We start from the raw sequence: 18,459 nt of genomic DNA, 5'->3' as shown, positions 1-18,459 counted from the left end.
GCGCTGCTCTGAAAAGATTTGTGTTTTCGCTCTGTTCAGGTTGCGCAAACAAACCATTGAAGAAGCTAGAAAGAATCTACAGGAGTATCAGAATACACTGAAGCAAAGGTACTTGTCTGCTTCTGAGATACCTCTGAGCACAAGGGAAACAAAATCCATTAATTTAGAGCCTGTCTCAGAGCCACTCCTACAGATGCAAGGAGCACAGCCAGCACAGTACCAGGCATCAGAACAAGTTCATACCCGAGAATATACACGGTCATTACCTGCATTTTCAGGAACATTGGGTATGTTGGAAAAACCATCTTCACAGAAGCAGGAAGAGCAGGTGCATAATATTTGTCCTGGAAAATCAGTGCAGTTTTCAGAAGTATCAGAATTGAAGCATGGAGAGTTTCATTTGCCCTGTGACTGTCCATCACAGGAACAAGTGGGACTGTTCAAAACTGCCAGTAATCACATCAGAGAGCCATTCCAGTCGCATTTACCGTCAGGGTCAGTCAGGAAAGAAGTGACTGCAATAAGAACACAACCAGCAGCACGCCAACAGCATGTTAGATTTGTGTTCCCTGCAGAAAGTTCCTCCGAGTCTTCAGAAACAGTACCCTCTAAAGAGTCATCTCAGAAGATACCTAACTATCAAACCAAGACAGAAACTGGAGAAGAGCATCCATTTAAGACATCCCTCATGCCAGCAACAAAGAGATCAGCCTCGGCTGATCCTTTGGCCTATCAGCAGGGATCTGTAGAGAGCAGCAGCAAAACAAGCCCTGATCAACTCCTCAATCTTTCTGAACCTACGATTCTAGCACGTGAAGAATCTAAAGCTCAGGGTGTTGAGGAATTCTTGATATCAAAAGCAGGAGATGTATCTTCCTTAAATTATTCTGGTATACTGAGATTAAGGGACAGAGTGTTGGCCTCATCAGAAAGCATCCAAGCTCAGCAAAAGTATTTGAAAGAATTGCAAGAGCAGATAGATGCACAAAGAGAAGCTCTTCTTTCTAAACAGAGAATACAAGAAAAACTACTTTTGCAGAAGCAAGATAAATTGAAGGAACAGATGCAGAGACAGCAAGAGGCTTTGAAAGAATTTCTAAACAAGCAGGTAAGCTTTATGAACACTTTGCATGGGTAATCATCTTCTAGGTGATCAAACTTACAAGTCAGTGCTACAGTGTACCCCATGGAGTGTTGATAGTTTTAGGTGATTTACCATAATGAAAATTTCAATTAGGACTTGTGGTTTGTTATGAATACTTTACCTCTGTAAAGCTCCAAGAGCACAGTTTTGTTAAGTCTAACAGAAATACTGTGAAAGTCTGTTCCTGGTCTCTGAATATAGTGTCTATTGAAATTATGTTGTCTGAAATACCTGTAGGCAGAGTTGTCTTCATATCTATAAATGCATTTCTATGTGTAAAACAGCCCTTCTATTAAAAATACCTAATACCTGAAAGGATATCATAGGCATCTTGAATAGATCATTTTTAAAACTTCTCTTTTTGTGTGTACCCACTAGGAAACTGGCTTGGCAGCTGCAGTCTTGAGTTGTAATTTGCTTGTTTCTCAGTAACAGAAGAAAAATCTAGGTTTATTTTTTGAGCTTCTAAAGAGCCTCTTTTTGCCTTTCCTTGTGTTTTTTTAAACAGAAGTCATCCTAGAAGAATAACTATTCCCTAGAGTTCCTGTCTTTTGATTTTGCAGTCTCCAAGCAGCTAAAATTCTTGAATTCTGGAGCTGAAAAACTAAAAGCAGACTTTTTGGGAATTGTTCCTTTTAAAAATGAGCGCTCTGATCTAATGTCACAAAGGCCTTGAAAATGTAACTAATTATGTTTTAGTACATTAGGTTTGTAAAGGTCAGTAAAATACCTCCATGTCACGTTTCTGTGAGCTAAGCAGATCTGTCTGGTATCCTGCCTAACTGAACTACTTTCTCAATGTGCTCAATATTGTCCTGCATTGAATACACACAAGAGAAAGTGCACTTTTGGTAAATGAGTATGAATATAATCTTATATAAAACTGCTTCCCCCCCTTCTAAGGTGAGATGTATGTGCCCAAATGAAGAAATAACAGAGGCACAAAAGCCTGTTAGGATTAAGAGAACTGACTTCTTCCAAGTCTCAGAAAGCTATCAGCAAGAGAACTGTGGCAGGAATAAATTTCACAGTAGTGAAACAATTTCATGGTGCATTGGTCCAGTTGAGCAAACTGGTAAGTCTGTTATGTTATTTTTCCTTATAATTTTTATTGCTTTACAGCTGAGATGGAGTTCTCTTCCATCTCTCCAAGTTAATTTGATATGTGTGTGTATACATATTATTGCAACCTATTAAACTTTGTTTTACAGAACAATCTGAGAAAGTTCTCTGTAGAGAACAGAAATGGAGATCTTCCAAACCACCAGTGACAAAAGTCAAGTTAGGGCTTGGTTTGGAACAACATGAACTTAGTATTATACCAGAGGTAGACACACCGAAGAGCTGCAGCCTCTCTTTGGCAGGTAATGTATAAAATATATAATAAGTGCTTTAATAAGTAGTAGATTGGAGGAATATAATCTTTTTTGAAGAATCCTTGAGATTATTAGGAAATAATAGCTGATCCTGTTGCCTTTCTTGAAGTATAACTTACATACTAGCAAAGTTGTGGTTCAGAAAAGTTTATTCTATGAGTGTCTCTCAAGGAAAATATAATTTAAACAAAATTTCACCAGGAAAAGAAAACTCAGTTACTCCACAACCTGAGTTCCCTGTTGATTTTTCTTTTGGACAGGATCTGTGTTAATAGGCAGTTGTACAGTAACTCTAAAGAGAAGTTGGTAGATTTTGTTCAAAGGTTTACCTTTTGATCAAACCAAGAAAGTGACTGTGAAATCTTTCAAGTAGTATCAAGCTTCTACAGAAACTTTTAGGCCATCTTTTTAGGTTGTTTTTTCTAGTTAAAAAACACTCATTGGAAAAAAGCTTTGGAGAGCAATAAAAATTTTATAAATATATGTGTTTCAGTCTGCAGGCAATGCTTTGCAATTGTCTGTAAGGAGCATTATTTAACAGGTAAAACAAACTCATGTTTTCTAAAAGTAAACATTTAATTTTTTTCAATGTCTCTTCACACCTAACGTGTAATGCATATTTTATAAAGTTTTTTGCGTTGTGTTCTTAAAAAGGCTCAGCAGAACAATGTGAGTAATTATAGGCCCATCAGGCTGGCATTCATTGCAAAATAATGAAACAGCTGATATGGGACATCATTCAATTAAAGGAAAGTAATTAAATGCTAGTCAGCGTCGGTTTATGCAGAACAATTCTTGTTGGACTAATTTGATATCTTGATTAGATAGCAAGTTCTGTTGGGGAAGGCTTTGATGGAAGAATATATTTATGTTCTGGAAACACTTGGCTTAGTAACTTCCACTTAGCTGTATAATACTATTGTGATCGACCTATATTATCAAACCATTGGTCATGGTAGGTAGTAAAAACGTGAGATTTTTATTGGATTGGGTGGCCAGAAAGGGCTGTTTTGTGGGCTGGGTTGTAGAGAAAGAATCTTTAAACCAGAGTAGAGAATCTGTTTTACCTCTGGATCTGGAGAAGGTACTGCAAGTTTTCTTGGATTTGCTGTGTGAAAAAATATGTTTGAGTTTTTTCTGAAGAAATACTTTGGTGGAATTATGAGTAAGTTTTTGAGAAGTGTATGATCTGTATAATCTTTCAGCCTGTATAATGCATAGACTGATGTGATATGGCTAAATTCATTAAAATGGAGACCATAAAAAAATCACCAGTTTATTTCTGTAGAATGTGCATCTTAATGTTCCTCATGAAGTGTGAAACACTTCCTTTTTATACCTAAACTGATTACAGGTGTTTTAAATTCAGATAAAACAGATGATGTTATTGGAGAAACTTCTCAGATTTCAACCTCTGGGGAATTTCCATGTGTGAAATGTCACAGTCATGCTCTTCATGAAGGCACCTTACCTTTGGGCATAACAAACTATGAAGGAAAAGCCTCCAGTGGAAGTCCAAGGCAAGCTAGTCCATCAGGGAGATTATTACAAGAATTGCTAATGATGGCTGCTGAAACTTCATATGATTCAGGTGAGAAAATCCTCTCCCTTCAAGAACACCATTCAGCATTGCTGATTTTGCTGCTGTTTATTTGTAGAATATGACCTGACTTGTTAAAGAACATGCAGTGCTATTTAATGCTATTGAATTTTGAGTGTAAAAAAGGGTGTTTCAATAAGCACTTGTTTCAGAATGAAGGACTTTTTATCTTTTGGGTTTTTGTGATCTGTTACCATTCTGCTAACAAGTCCACACTGCAGTACACTTTGTCAACAGTTTCTTGTCCAGGGCATATGCTTTTCATCTGTAACCTCTATAACTGTAAATGTTTACAGGTATTCCAGGTGGGAACCTTCTTTTGGGCAGGCCAGTGGCGTTTATGATTCAGTACCCAGTGATTCTTGTATTGATACAAAGTAAATCAGTGCTTAAAAAGATCTCTGGAGTGTTAATGTGTTGATGTCAACATCCACCAAAAGATCAGCGTGTATTAAATATTACTTAAAAATATGGTTGAGAAAAAAAATAGAAGGCTGAGGTCATTGTCAGCTCAAAAAGAACTTAGAAAGAATCCTGTCTTGGGTGTGACAGACATGAAAATTGAGAATTGTAGAATATTTCAAATTTAGAGACCTAGAAGGATCATCAAGTCCAACTCCCTGCTTCTCCCAGGATTACCTAAAACTAAACCATTGCTCAGTTGCTCCTTGAACTCTGATGGCCTTAGTGCTGTGGTCACTTCCCTGGGGAATGTGTCCCAATGGCTGACCAACCTCTCAGTGAAAAACCTTTTCCTAATGTCCAATCTGAGCTTGCCCTAATGCAGCTTCATTCCATTGCCTTGTGTCCTATTGCCTTGTTTAGTGTCAGGTAATTATTTTCTATCTGCAATTTGTATTTAATTAGGGAGTTGTGACTGTCAACTCAGTGCATTAGCCTTGACTCTCAGTTTATGAAACTAACAGAATGCTAGAGTTGAGCCAGACACCCGGAATTTTCAAGTAGCTGTGACAGCTCTCCTGACTAGGAAAAGTCTGTGCATAGCCAGTGTTCAAGAGAGGTCTGTTCTCCTTTGATCTTTTCTAATAGACATCATAGGCTTTTCACATGCTCCACTGAATATGTCAAAAGGAACAACAGTGCAATATTGTAAGGACTGCTTTAGCTCTATCCTTGTCTGTCTGTGAAGAGCTTTTATTGAACAAGAGCACCTTCGAGAATAGGCCATATTTATAGGCGGCAGAGTTACTCTGATTTCATAAAATAAAACAAGTTGATTTGGTTATCAAGAAAAGAGTTTTTGTTAGAAAGTTTCATGAATGTTCAAATAATTTTGTTGCAGGGATATTGAAACCTAAACATGTTATGGGTAACTTGACTGGCTTTATAAAATAACAAAGATGTCTAGATTGTAAAACATTCACTAAAGCAATTTGAAGCTTATTAAAAGATGACAGAATTGCATGGTCCAGTACGGTTTTCAGTTTCCATTTAAAATATTATTGGAGCTGCAGAGGGGTTCTCAGAGATATGGCAGCTTTCTTATGCCCATTGTTACAAGCAATATAATTATGTAGTACTCATTTCCTGGTTTTGCTAGAAATTTCAGCCCTAGGCTTTAATTTTTCATTTAATTTGCATTGAGACATCATTTCCAATTCAATTTGATTTACTTGGAATTGGAGTTGTTTTGAATAAGTACATATAAGCTCATTTTCCTTCAGCTGTTTCTTTATTTCTCAGAATGCCCCTTTTGAAGTATATCTATCTTTGAACTTCAACTATCATGAAAACATTTTGTCTTTTAACAATATTTGAAGAAAAGACTTGTGTTTTTCTGAGTAAGTTGTAGAACCATTGCTAGAGCAGCTGTTTCCAAATTAATATAAAATATTTTGGTGTGGTGTCTTTTTACATTATAGACTATCGTATATGAACAGTGCAATTGTTATGTAAGAGGATTAGGAAACTTTATGTGAACATCTATATAAAAGAAAAAAAAACCAAAGCTTTCTGTGATTGTGTTTAAGAGGATTGCCCTCTTGAGCAGCTCAGCAACCAAAAGTGCCAGCAATAATAATGATAACATGTAGACTGTAAGGCTCTCTCTGGTACTTTCAGTAACTAGAGTGGTGTTTCAGCAAGAAAATCCACAGTCCCTTGCACTTTAAATACGAAGTTTCTAAAGTGAAAATTTAAGGTTGATTTTAGGTTTTTACTTATATTTTTTATTTAATTTGGTTTTTAAATTTTTTTTTGCTACTTGATTCTTACCAGAACATGTTTCCATTTTTCTCATGTTTTCAAGATGTAATTGTTTCTCTACAGGTAAGAGCAGATGAGTGCTTTGTGTGATCCTTGACCTTGTTCTTTGAAGTTATGTTCTTGATGGTTTGAACCTTTGACCAAATAATGTAAGTCTTTACAACTTAGGAGTTTCATGATTGCAGAACCGCTAGATGTGTACAAATCCTTAGTCACTGCTCACATGCTTTTCCAAATCAGACATAAAAGATGAAAAGAGAAAGTTGGTAAATCTGCTTTTTATATGCAGATGCTTTATCAACAAAGGTGAGTTTCCTTTGATAGGAGAGTTGCCTTGCTTAACAGGCAATTTTTTTTTTAAGTCTGTAATTAGCTGCTTGTATAATTTGCCTCTCAAATTTAGAGGCAGCTGTGTCTGTAAAATGGGTCTTAAGGACTGCTTGTGGTTAGGGAGGGTGAATCCCTATGCTCAGTATTGAGTGGTTGCAAGTGCTACAAAAACTGTTGAGCTGGTTGCAGCCAGGGGACAGGTAACTGCTGAAGTGATGTCGCATTGGGTGCTACCACTGAGTCTAAATTCTGAGTTGCTCTTTTACATGCCACTGATGCGTTGATAGGATGAGTTTGGAACTTTGGACACTTAATGTTCTTTACAATCCTGTTTGGTTAGAATGGGCTAATAGTATTCAAACTGTTAATAGGGAATTGCAGAGTAATCCTGCAGGTGAGACAGGCAGTTTGATGGCATAAACCTAATTTCCTTAGGCAGTCAGCCTGGAACTAGTGACTAGGTTTGATACATACACCTCTGCAGGTATCAGTTTTCTCCTTCAGGACATATCAACAGGCTTGTCTCTTTGTATTCATCTGCAGTGGTTCCCTTGAGCAGTGTTCCAGTTGTGATTTTCTTCATGTGTTGCTACTCTGTACAGGGATGTTATTCCAAGCATTACTTTTTTTTGTGATCCAAGCTAACCTAAGATTTCAATTTATTTTTACTAATCACAAATAGTTGTCCATAATTCAGCATTTCAATAAACTTCTTTACCATTGCCAGTTTAGCTTTTGTTTGTTTGTCTACATGGCTGGATTTGGACTACTTCCTGTTTTTATATTGTCTTCACTGAGTGGTTGGATTTTTAGTAATTTGTCTTTCAAATTGCACCCTAAAAGAATTACTTCTATTTTATTGCCATTTCTTTTGGGGGGTGGGGAAGCATTTGGGGTATTACAGATTCAGCTTTTAAACATAAAATCTTCATGACGTTGTGGGGGACAGGAAATTAAAACATGAAAGTCCCATGTCAGGATGCTGTGAGGAACAAGAACCTTGCACTATTATTTTAGAGGAGGGAGAGAAGACTGAAAAACCCTCCTTAATGAATCACCAAATACAGGATTTTAAGGATATTAATATAATAAAGTCATGGGGTATGAGCATGGATTTTTAATTTAATAATTTGGTTTATAGCATGAGATTGATACTGTTCATCCCTGGTATTAATATTACAAGAACAATGCAGGTTACTACAGTTCAGTAATGAAACATTTGTAACATAGCTGTCCATAGAATTTATATACTAGAGATTATTAAATGCTTGAATTTCATCTCTATTGTATCCTGAATTACTGCATGTCATGGTGATATTCTAGAGAAAATAAAATAGCTTCTTTCAGAAAAGTATCTCTAATGTTGATGGAAAGGTATCAGGAATTGAATTATGTGGTATCTTGTTCCAGCATTTACTTTTTTATCAAATTTTAAAATAAATAGTCTTTTTCTAGTTTCCAGCATTTACTTTTTTATCAAATTTTAAAATAAATAGTATTTTTCTAGTTTCTGAACATCTGACAGCTATTTCTAGACACTGCTTCTTGTTATTGCTTTAAGTTTAGCAATCTTTTGTACTATGCTTTTTTTCTCCTATGGAGATATTTAAATAACAATTGATTAGATGATTGCAGTTTTCATGCTTCTTTAAAGAATTTTCTTGAAGGCCTTGCTCATTTTCAGGATCCTCTGTCTCCTGTATCCTGCTCCAATGAAGAGGAGCAGGCTTGAGCAGAGTACTTGATCTCTAAATAAATGAGTTTTAGAGGTATTTCCTTTCATGTTTTGTACTTCCTCCTAGATGTCTACTGGGTAATAGTGACTAAAAGAAATCTTGGATTTTTTTTCTCTCCCTGAAATGAGTTTCAAAATGTTTCATATTTATTGAGAACATAACCTTTATTATTGTTGCATCATATGAATCTATCACAGTTGTTGCTTTACAGAGGAAACATCTCCCCTTTTTTTTTTTTTAATAGTATGATTTAGAACAACCAGAGTTTGCCATCTGGTAAAAAAACTGAGTTTCAGCATATACAAAGTACAAACTAGTGCTAGGATTCAGAAGAAGTTAGATCTGCCTAAGTACAGAGTCTCACAAAAGCTGGGGGTTTGAAATGTCTGTCATTAACAGCCATTTTAGAATTGGGAGAAAACACACCTACTTCACTTGTGTTTCATTTCAGTTTCTTACTTAGCACTTCTTTCTTGAACATGTATTTGTTTGTGACAATTAATTTATAATCATAGAATTGTCAAACTTTGAAGGTGCTTACCAGCACTGAATGCAGAAATTGCATTTTTTGGGTGCTTTTGTGGTGGGTTTTTTGCACAGATACTGATCTTACACTACTTTTATGTGTAAGAGCGTTATGGCAAAAGTGACTCAGTTCCATGGTAGTAGTCATTGCTGTAGTTAAGCAATTCAGTGTTTCTGCTTTCTCTGGTCCACTTGTAATGTCTGCTTTTCTTTTTAATTTCTATAATGGTAGGTTGTAAAGGATTCCCCCCACTCCAGTGAAATGACTGCAGTAGCACTGGCAAAGCCACATTTCATTCTGCTAGGCCAAAACACGAATTTCAAACTCTTCCCACCTGCTCTGTGGAGAGCAGTCAGGGTAGTAAGAAATTTTAGGAAGGTGTGTCAAGGACCACAGCTTGCTGATGAAATTGGTGGTATGGTGGAGCAAAAACTGTTGTGTAGGTGAGAGGAAAGTGGTTAAGGATGGGCAGAATCAGTGCCTGAAGAGTGAGGCCAGCAGCAGTGGAGTCCTACTGCCCTCTGCTGTGCATTGCTCGCTATGAACTTGAAAATGGCTTTTTGTTCCTCATTGCTTCTGTTACTTTTGTGTTCAGCCCAGTCCCAGGAGTCTCAAGTGTCTCAAGATTCACCAGTTGTCGCTGCTGAAGGTGAAAAGAGACTTAGAACAAGTTCTGGACCATCATTCAGGCTTGATAATACGGTTGGTCATATCAAAATAATCATATAACTCACTCTTTATTTTGTGATGTAATCTTTCTCGTATTGGGTGGCTAAGACTGGGTGCACTATTCTAGGTGCAGCAGTAAATCTAAGCAGTAAAAAAAAGTAAGAGGTAACCACTGTGATGCATCTTCGGGCTCTGTTCTTGTTCATACAGCATGGGATGTCAGAGCACACCATGGGCTTACACTCAGCTTGCTGAGACTCCTTTTTCACAGTGCTGCTCCCCAGGCAGGCCCAGCTGGGACTGGTGCTCTGCTTCTTCCTTCCCAGGTGCTGGACTTTGCCCTTGCTGAGTTTCATCCCATTCCCGTAGAGGCAGTCTCAGAGGTTCTTCTGTATACCAGCCCTGCTGTTCAATGCATGGGGTGCTCTTCCTTCCTTAATGTGGTGTCACCTCCTCTGAGTCATTGCCAAGGACAAAACCCTGTGTACTTGTTCCCCACCTCCACAGTGTATAACCCTTCAGTCACTGACTTCTGAGCCTGATTATCCAGCCAGGTTTTTACCCTTCTTACTGTCCATTCATCCATGTTGTAACATCCAAACTGGGACCACAGAATATTATGTTAAAAGCCTTGCCAAAACCAGCACCAATATCCCTCCTTTCTCTTGCTCAAAGATTCCATCATTTTGGTAGAAGATAAAAACAGTATTTAAAACATGCTGTGTATTACATGGACATATAAAAGTACCTTAGAATGTAAATGTTATACATGTGTTTGTAATGTACGTAAGTATGAAATGGAAAATGTAGCAGAAGGGTTTCCTAGATTTTTTATTTTCTTAGGCCACATTTTAAGTCAGTTTGAGAGGAATCATTAGATGTTCACATCTAATTCTTCAAAATTTTGAAGTACAAGAACCTCATTATCTGCTTTGTGACTTTGCAGAGCTTACCTTAAAATTAAGGAAGATAATACTTTAGAAGATTGTGTATATTTTAGTTTCATTTCATAGAATAAGATTTTAAGTCTCCTGTATGCAAAAATCTCAATATTGGAAGTACTTGTAAAGTTTGTGATATTTTAAGGTTTTGCATATATGTCCCTCTGAGATCCACAATTCTATTGAAGTGGGTCTGTGATGAGAAATAGCCAAATCTGATCACCAGAAGATAAAACAATCTTCCAGGTGTCATGATTTGTATGCAGTTCTGAGAGGCTTTACATGAGAGTGAGTGTGTGAATGTGTGTATGAGAGAGAGAGAGAGGGGAGGGGGGCTGTTGGGGAGTGATGTGCCTGGGATATGAGGTGTGAATGTGTTGTACTGAGCAAGGATGAATCAGTATTTGCCTGACTGTGCAAAACATGAAGGCTCCTACACTTGAACTGAGCTCAGAATAAAATGTGTGGGTTTTAAGCTTTACTTCTGAACATTTGAATACATGCTAATAGGTGTGTTACTTTATCCTAGGAAGTACCAGGTTCAGAGACTTTCATGCAACAAATACCCTGTGATATAACTTCAACAATTTCCACAGGCAGCTTTTCAACCAGTGAAATGTTGAATGCAAGCCCTGTTGAGACTGGTGAGTGTTCAGGTTTTGTTGTTCTTGTAAAAGGAAAATTGTGGTTTAATTTTATGGTAGAATGGGTCTAACTCATTGAACATAAGTTCTTCTGAAATAAGTTTATGTCAAACTTCACTGAAGGTTGATTAATACATCTTACAGAGTTGAGTATAACCAGAATGTTTTCTTAGGTGCTAATGATTTTTTACTTTTATAATAATTTAATATTATTATACATCTGCTTTGGCAAAGGATATTTTGAGTTCTATTGTGCAACTGTAACACTAGCAGCTTTCACATAGCAATTTTTGTTTTAAAAATTATCTTCAAATGGTAATACTGATAAAAGTTTCCTAATCAATATATATCATAGATTATTGTCGAGCTATGATTGTCTTGCTGTTAAGATACTTGTTCCAGTATCTGCTTGTCAGCACAGTAATTCTCAATGACTTATTTGTGAAAATGTCACTTGAATGCTATATTGGCTTTTAATAGTTTTCTGGGAAATATGTTTTCTTGCTATTTTTTGTCTGTAGTCTGCCTCTTCATGTTGCTAGTTTTTCATAAAATCAAAAGCAGTTCTTTGATAATAAATATGCAAGTGCTCCTGATATTTTTACTTGTGAACATGGAAGTGAGTTTGAAATTTATTAGATAGTGACCCTTGGATTTAGTTACTTTGAGGCTTAGTACTGTATTATTCTGACATGCAGATGATTTCTTAAGAAACATACGTATATGTGTTATTCCATGTTTATAAATGAGTTTTTGAGATTACAGTTTTTACAGCCTGGAATTTCAATGGCTCATTTTAACCCTAATGTTTCAAACCTGTTATTTTGTGTAGTAAACTTTATAACTCAAGTGCCACATCTGTGTCTTATTGATGTAAAAAAGCTAAAGCCATTTCTAAGACCATTTTCTTGTGGTTTTTCTTCTCTATTCTTTTTCAGTTGTGAAAGAAAAACACCAGCAGTTTTGTTATTTGACTAAATAAATTTTTCACATCTAGCTGTGTCTTCACCATACACTCTGTGCTTAGTAATGACCTTTTCTGGTAGCTTTGTGCAATTCTTCTGCAAGCTTATGTATAAAGAAGGGTTGGTGTATTGTTTAGGAACATGATTTTGGTTGTCTTGGTCCTTCGGATTTCTAGTGTTGGTGTAAAGCAATTTCTGTTTGAGCATGATTAAAACCTCTGTGGGGTGTCATAAAGATACTCAAGATCACATAAAGGGATTGGCACATTTATATGCAGTAGGAGGTAAAGATGTGCTAGTCAGCATAAAATAGCAGTATTAATTATTTTCTGATTTTATAATTTCAGTATTTCCTAAGTCTGCCTTCTGTAAAAGTGCTAAGCTGTAAAGGTGCTATGTACTGACTGCTCCCTAATTAAATATTAGCAACTTGCATTTTTGAAAATATGTGATAAGGTGTGTAGGAGCATTGACAGGAGACAATTAAACCCTACAAACAAAACCCCAGAACTCCTTATGAATATTTCAGGATACTAGGCACTGTCTTTTCAAATGATGCAATGTAAGTGGTTTGTATGCAAAACTGTTAACATCTAACTTATTTTATTTCAGGATTGTCTTCTGATTGTAGAGAAGATGGAATTCTGAGAGAAACAGGAAGCCACTGTTGGAACTCCTCACTTCCTTTTACCTTGCATCAAAGGCAAGAAAATTTGTCTGGAGCACCTCAAAGTCAATTGTCTGAAGTAGAGATGTACTTTTATGAAGAAAACCAGATACAGCAGATCTTGGGGAGACCTACTGGGAACTTCAGTTCTTCCTCAGAGGACAATACACATTTCCAAGGTATTCATTATTTTATAGCATTTTTTTGTGCTCCTCTCTGATCATACAGAATGAGGAGCTTGCTCAGTGTTAGGCATTGGTCTGTATTATTTATATTCAACTTACATGTTAAAGTCAATAAGGGTTCTTCATGCAAGAATTCAGTACTTTGGTGTTCTTGGCGCTTAGTGGTAGATACATGTTCACAAAGTAGTGCAGAAAAAAGACAGACTGACCAGATCCCTATCAGTTCTGTGCAGATTTCTGCCACTGTGGCTGGGCTGCTTGCTACCCTGTGCCATTTTTGTCACTTGTTTATGCACAGCTTTCACTTCAGAAAGGTAAAGAAGTATTATATAATACTTCATTGTTCACAGGGGGTTACATAGTTGATGAAACTCTGACTGGCGGGTGGGATATTTGTGGTCTAGAAAAAAGTAGCAATTCATGGAAATTATCTATCTATCTAAGCTATCATGAAGAGTTAATTCAAATCACTTCCTCCTGGAATGTTTGAAAACCTCAAATCATGTAATTATAGATAAATCTAGACCCAGAAGGACCTTCTAGTTATGTGGCCCAAATTCTCCTTCCTGCTCACAGCAGAGCCAACTTAGACCAGATAGCTTGGCAAGTTCTGAGTATCTCCAAGGACAAAGAAATCTGCACACCCAAGCAACATTTTAGTAACTTCTTGGGTTTTTTTTTTTTCTCCTTTTCTTGCATGTTTGAGGAGACTGTATTTTCTTTAAACTGAGAGAAGACAGATTCAGATTAAATATTAGGAAGAAATCAATCATAGTGAGGGTGTTGAGGCACTGGTACAGGTTGTCCAGAGAAGCTTTGGATGCCTGATCCCTGGAGATGTTCAAGGCCAGGTTGGGTGGTGCTTTAAGTAACTGGTCAAGTGGAAGGTGTCCCATTGCAAGGGGCTTGGAACTAGATGATCTTTAAGGTCCCTTCCAACCCAAACCATTCTAGGATTCTCTGTACTGTATCTTAAGAGGTTGTAGACAGTAGACATTTTTTGTACCACTTCCCTCACACCCCCAGTTCTTCTTTTAGGATTGAACAAACTCAGTTATTTAGCTGCTCTTTGAACATGATGTGCTACATCCATTCTCTAATCATCCCTGTGGCTCTTCATTGGTCTTGTTCCATTGTGAGCTCTGAACTGAGAAACCTGCACTACTTCTGATGCAGTCACACAAGAGCAGAACAGAGAACTTATGGACTTCACTTTTTCATTTAAAGAATAATAAAATTGAATCAGGGTAGCACTTTTTTACTGCTTTTTATACCTGCATTGTGTCAAAGAATTGGATGCTGTAAAGATTTTGTTTTTACAGCTCGTATTTGTATACCTGCAGAATTCTTTAGGCTCTATTTACTGTATTTAGGAACAAGATGTGATACATTTTTGCAGATTTTTTGTTGGTTTTATTTTTATGGGGTATTGTTTTTGGGGGTGTGGGTGATGTTTGTTCTTAAAAGAACCTCTTTTCTTATAGCTCTAGCAACTGAACTCTGTTTCCCTGAAATGGAGAGACATTTTCCAAACTTCCATCACCAGCTCTTTCAGCCTTTGGAACCAAGTGTTGACTTTGAAACATCATCATCATCATCCTGTTCTCAATACAGAATTTCCCAACACAGTAGAGAATTTAGCAAGGTACTGCAGAAAAAACTCTGGTGGAGGAAATGCTTTGGCTGAAGATTTTTGTGAGAATTAAATAAATAATCTCTATAGTATTTATAAAAAACAAAGCAGTATTTTTTATATTAATAGATTGCTAATTAGCAATGGTATTGTAAGTAGCAATGTAATCTAAGTAGCAGAAATGTGACCCAAAAATCAAAAAATACCTTTTTCTTTTTATCCTTCATATTTCTGAGAAAATTAATCTTAAATCAAAATTATTTTCTTATACCACTAGACTGCAGAATTTTCAACAGGAAGTCCAGACGTGTATACGTTTCTAGAAGGAGAAAACTCTGGTCTGAACAGACAAAAATGTAGTCTGCCTTCTAGTCTTGAAACAAATGGGCAAAACATTACATCAGAAGAAGAGTCTGCTAGAGAAAATACCACTCCAGGTATGTTCGGTGTAGTCAGATCAGTGCTTTCAAAGTCAGCTTTGTGCCAGTGTATAAACACCAGCTCTGAGTTTGGGGCTTGTAGTTTGGGTTAGCAGTGTTGAAATGGGGACAGATCTCGCTTTTCTCAGCTATGCTTTGAAATATCTTAACTCTGCTGCACTCCCACACACAGTCTCCTCCAGCAGCTTTAATGGTAGAACTCCTGAATTTTTTAAAGCTCATTTCTTCAGCAGTTTTGACTGTAATACAAAAGCAGACTGGGGTATTCAAGTCACTGTAATGGATGTTACTTATTCCTTCTGTGGTGATTTGTTCAGCAAAGAAGTATCAACTCTAGCTGAAACTGTCCTTTTTCAAATATGTGTTAATGTATATCCATTACTTTGTAAGTTTGAGTAAGGTAAGGAGATTCCAAAAATTTGATTAAAATTTTGTGCATGCATTAATAGTCTCTCTGAACTGACTCAGTTGTCTGTTACATACATTTTGTTCTTAAAGAAACAATTCCATTTTCCTTTCCCACTGTTAAGTCACAGCAATGTACTGCACACTGCAATACTTGGTTTGATGACAGAACTGTCTTATCTCTCTACAAAATAAAGTAGAGGATAAGACAGCAACTTTTGAGCTACAGTGTTATAATTAATTTAGTGGATTAGAAGTTCATGATTAAGTTAACTGCAGCTTATAGCAGGAAAAAATATTTTTTAATGTTTTGTGGTTAAATTTAAATTAACTTGATATTTCATGTAATTTTAAATTCTAAAAATTCTAAATGCAGCCAATACCAATCTAAACATTTCTGGAGCAAGAATCAGGTGTTCCAGTGTTTCAAGATGCTCCAACAAAAAGCTGAACACCAAATGTGGCACAATAATTTAAGTAATAGATGTAGTTATAATGTAAATGTTGTTGGTCAGTTACATTTGTGACTTGTGAAGTAATAAAAAATGCTAGAAGAGGTTGACACTTCAAGACATTGTGATTGCAGTCACAGCAAATAGGATTTAAGAAGTTCCATTCTAACTTCAGAACATTTCTGTTTCTGTCTAAATTGCTTATAGACACAGTCTTGATGTTTTAATGGCAAAATCTTCCCATCTCTTAAGTGTTTTTATAATCCCAAACCAATTATTGTTGTGCTTTAAAAGGAGGGGAAAAATAACATAAGCAACAGGTTAAGCAAGTAAAACCTATTTTGGATTGTTCAAGGAAGGCTGATCTGCAAGTGCATCATCCAGAGAATTTTCTGTTGATGGCTGATGTTGCACTGTAATTCTTCCCTCCCCATTAACAGCTATTTATCAGGAGACAATATTCTTTATACATGTAAAAATAGATATTTTCTGTGTATCAAAGAATGCAAAAAAATGTCTAAAGGAAACCATTAAAGGTTTCTGTGGCACTTTCCATAAAGTGTATAAAAAGCCTGGTGATAGCACAGTGATGGAGTCTGTGTAACTGATTTTATCAAACTTAGGACAAAAAAAAAGGTAATTTAAACAACACTGTTGTCTGTTTGGCAAGTGCTGTTCTGGTGAAATGCCTCCCCAGTAATTAATGTTGATACCCAGTCTTTCTCTTTGCCCAGCCTTTTCTGGGGAAAAATGGTATCTTGACTTCTGTGCTCAGATAAAGAAAGATAATTTAGGGTGCAATACTGTACCTTGTAGGAACAGTAGTCTCTATTCCAGTTTGAATGTTGCTTTCTACTTTGAAGTTTTTCTGCCCAAGTAATGGTGTTTTGGATCATTTTCTTTTTGGTTTAGAGACTTTGTTGCAGGCCCAGAAGAGACTCAGAGGACTTCCATTTGCAGAGTATAAGCTGTAAAATACTCTGACTTCAAGTGTAGTTATGTCAGCACCATCACAAAGCCCATCCCTAAACATGCTGCTTTTAAGAAGCACCAAAATGTGTTGATTCTTGAAGTTTTGTGTACAGTGATGCAATAATTTGCTGTAATGTTGATGGCATTATGTTTGAGGAAACTTAAGTAGTTTTTTAAACAAAATATTTCTTCCTGTTTACTAGACTTCTTGTTATACATTACTGAAAAGTCTTATAGGGAGACTAGAAGTGTAAATGCTGTTTTGCTAGCAAGAAGTTTGACTTCTGACAATTTTTGAAACAGGATCTGAAGAATCTTTTTACCCACTGCAATTAGAATCTACTCCGAGTGATGACTGTCAAAATACTGATCAGCCAGGGGATATAAACACTGTGTCACAAAGACCTTTTGAACAAACCCTTGGAATTAGAGACAATGAGAACTCTATTTCACCTGCATGTGGATATGAAGAGCTGTCAAGAAGTATAGGATGTATTAATCTCCAGTGTTCAGTGGAAGATCTGCAGAATGAAAGTCTGATTCACCTGGAAGAGCAAAACTCATTTTACCAGCTAGGTCCCACACCAGTTACAATGGGTGAAACTTTCCCTCAGCAGTTAGTAAAAGAGACTGTGTCTTCTGAAAAGCTACCTCTGGAGGCATTTGCTAAGAAAAAGCATGTGAAGCTTCCTGAAAAATCAGTTCATGAAAATGAAGTAAATAAAGCAGTGGAGCTGCATTCTCAGTGCAACATGGATATAAAGGAGCCAGATCAAAGCTTTCCAGAAGGACAAGAATCTCTGGGGGTTCTCAGAGTAGCCAGCTTGGAAGACTCAGACATCCATTTGCACACTGTTGTACAACAGAACTGTTCTTTATTCCAAAGACATGAAAAATATTCTCATCCTGTGCCCAGAAGCTTATGTCATATTCCAGTCTGGGTGAGTAGAACAGATATCCATAAGTAGGGGTTTTGTTGTTGCACAAATATCTGATAATATCATTATTATATCAATATGATCATATTTCAGATAACATCTGAAAGCATGGCAAATGTTGATTTTTACAATTCTAGTTCCTGTTTCTTGGAGTTTTGCCCCTGATCCTTCTTCCAGATCATAGCACTGAGATAATTAGCAGTAGTTTAAATGAGCTGAGTTCCCACGGTGGTTGGAGGAGCTGTAGCATCCCTACTGCCTCTCCTTCTCTTAGCACTGAGTGATAGAGCTCATGCATCTGGGTTACATAGCATGTGTGCCTCACTGAACAGCCCCTGGCTCCATTTAGAAGCCTGAAGGAGGTAAATAAATTAACCAAAACATAAGCAAACTTAAAGAAATAGCATTGATGTAGCTTTAAAAAAAAAAAAAATTGTCCTTGAACTAAGTAGTTTAAACTTATGGAGAGCGGGAGATTTGTAGTTGTTTGGCTACTTTGGGTTATTTGTTCCAGTTTTTTGAGTTCTGAAATATAAATTCTTTCTGTATTTCATTTACTACTTGGGGCAGGTTTTCTTTCTTCTGTATGTTAAATGAGCTTCCTTTTCTG

General features: G+C 36.6%; 1 protein-coding gene and 1 non-coding gene across 7 annotated transcripts in view; both read left to right on the top strand.

The window, feature by feature from the left end:
• The window catches only part of CEP295 (centrosomal protein 295), a 43,564-nt gene that overhangs the window by 20,117 nt on the left and 4,988 nt on the right, over positions 1–18,459 (top strand). For 4 of the 6 annotated variants that reach the window (XR_015772007.1, XM_088052062.1, XM_088052060.1 and 1 more), the window contains exons 14-23: positions 40–1,108; positions 2,048–2,219; positions 2,356–2,508; positions 3,875–4,111; positions 9,534–9,640; positions 11,078–11,192; positions 12,770–13,003; positions 14,494–14,654; positions 14,920–15,079; positions 17,215–17,852. Coding sequence is in view for 5 of the 6 variants with exons in the window: in XM_088052062.1 (XP_087908188.1) it covers positions 40–1,108; positions 2,048–2,219; positions 2,356–2,508; positions 3,875–4,111; positions 9,534–9,640; positions 11,078–11,192; positions 12,770–13,003; positions 14,494–14,654; positions 14,920–15,079; positions 17,215–17,852 (3,046 nt within the window). In the remaining variant the exon portion in view is untranslated. The remainder of the gene's footprint in view (positions 1–39; positions 1,109–2,047; positions 2,220–2,355; positions 2,509–3,874; positions 4,112–9,533; positions 9,641–11,077; positions 11,193–12,769; positions 13,004–14,493; positions 14,655–14,919; positions 15,080–17,214; positions 17,853–18,459) is intronic. The other 2 variants (XM_014252740.2, XM_088052061.1) reach the window with 1 other exon arrangement.
• Positions 10,739–10,822, top strand: LOC148184895 (small nucleolar RNA U2-19). Its single transcript, XR_015772082.1, has one exon. It is a non-coding gene; the product is annotated as a small nucleolar RNA U2-19 (small nucleolar RNA).

This window comes from Pseudopodoces humilis, chromosome 2 (genome assembly GCF_049639895.1).
Source record: "Pseudopodoces humilis isolate 2021_Gansu_Grassland_sample_001 chromosome 2, ASM4963989v1, whole genome shotgun sequence".
NCBI classification, from domain to species: Eukaryota; Metazoa; Chordata; class Aves; order Passeriformes; family Paridae; genus Pseudopodoces; species Pseudopodoces humilis.
The sequence above is the reverse complement of the archived record's forward strand: the minus strand, read 5'-3'. Positions and strand labels throughout refer to the sequence as shown.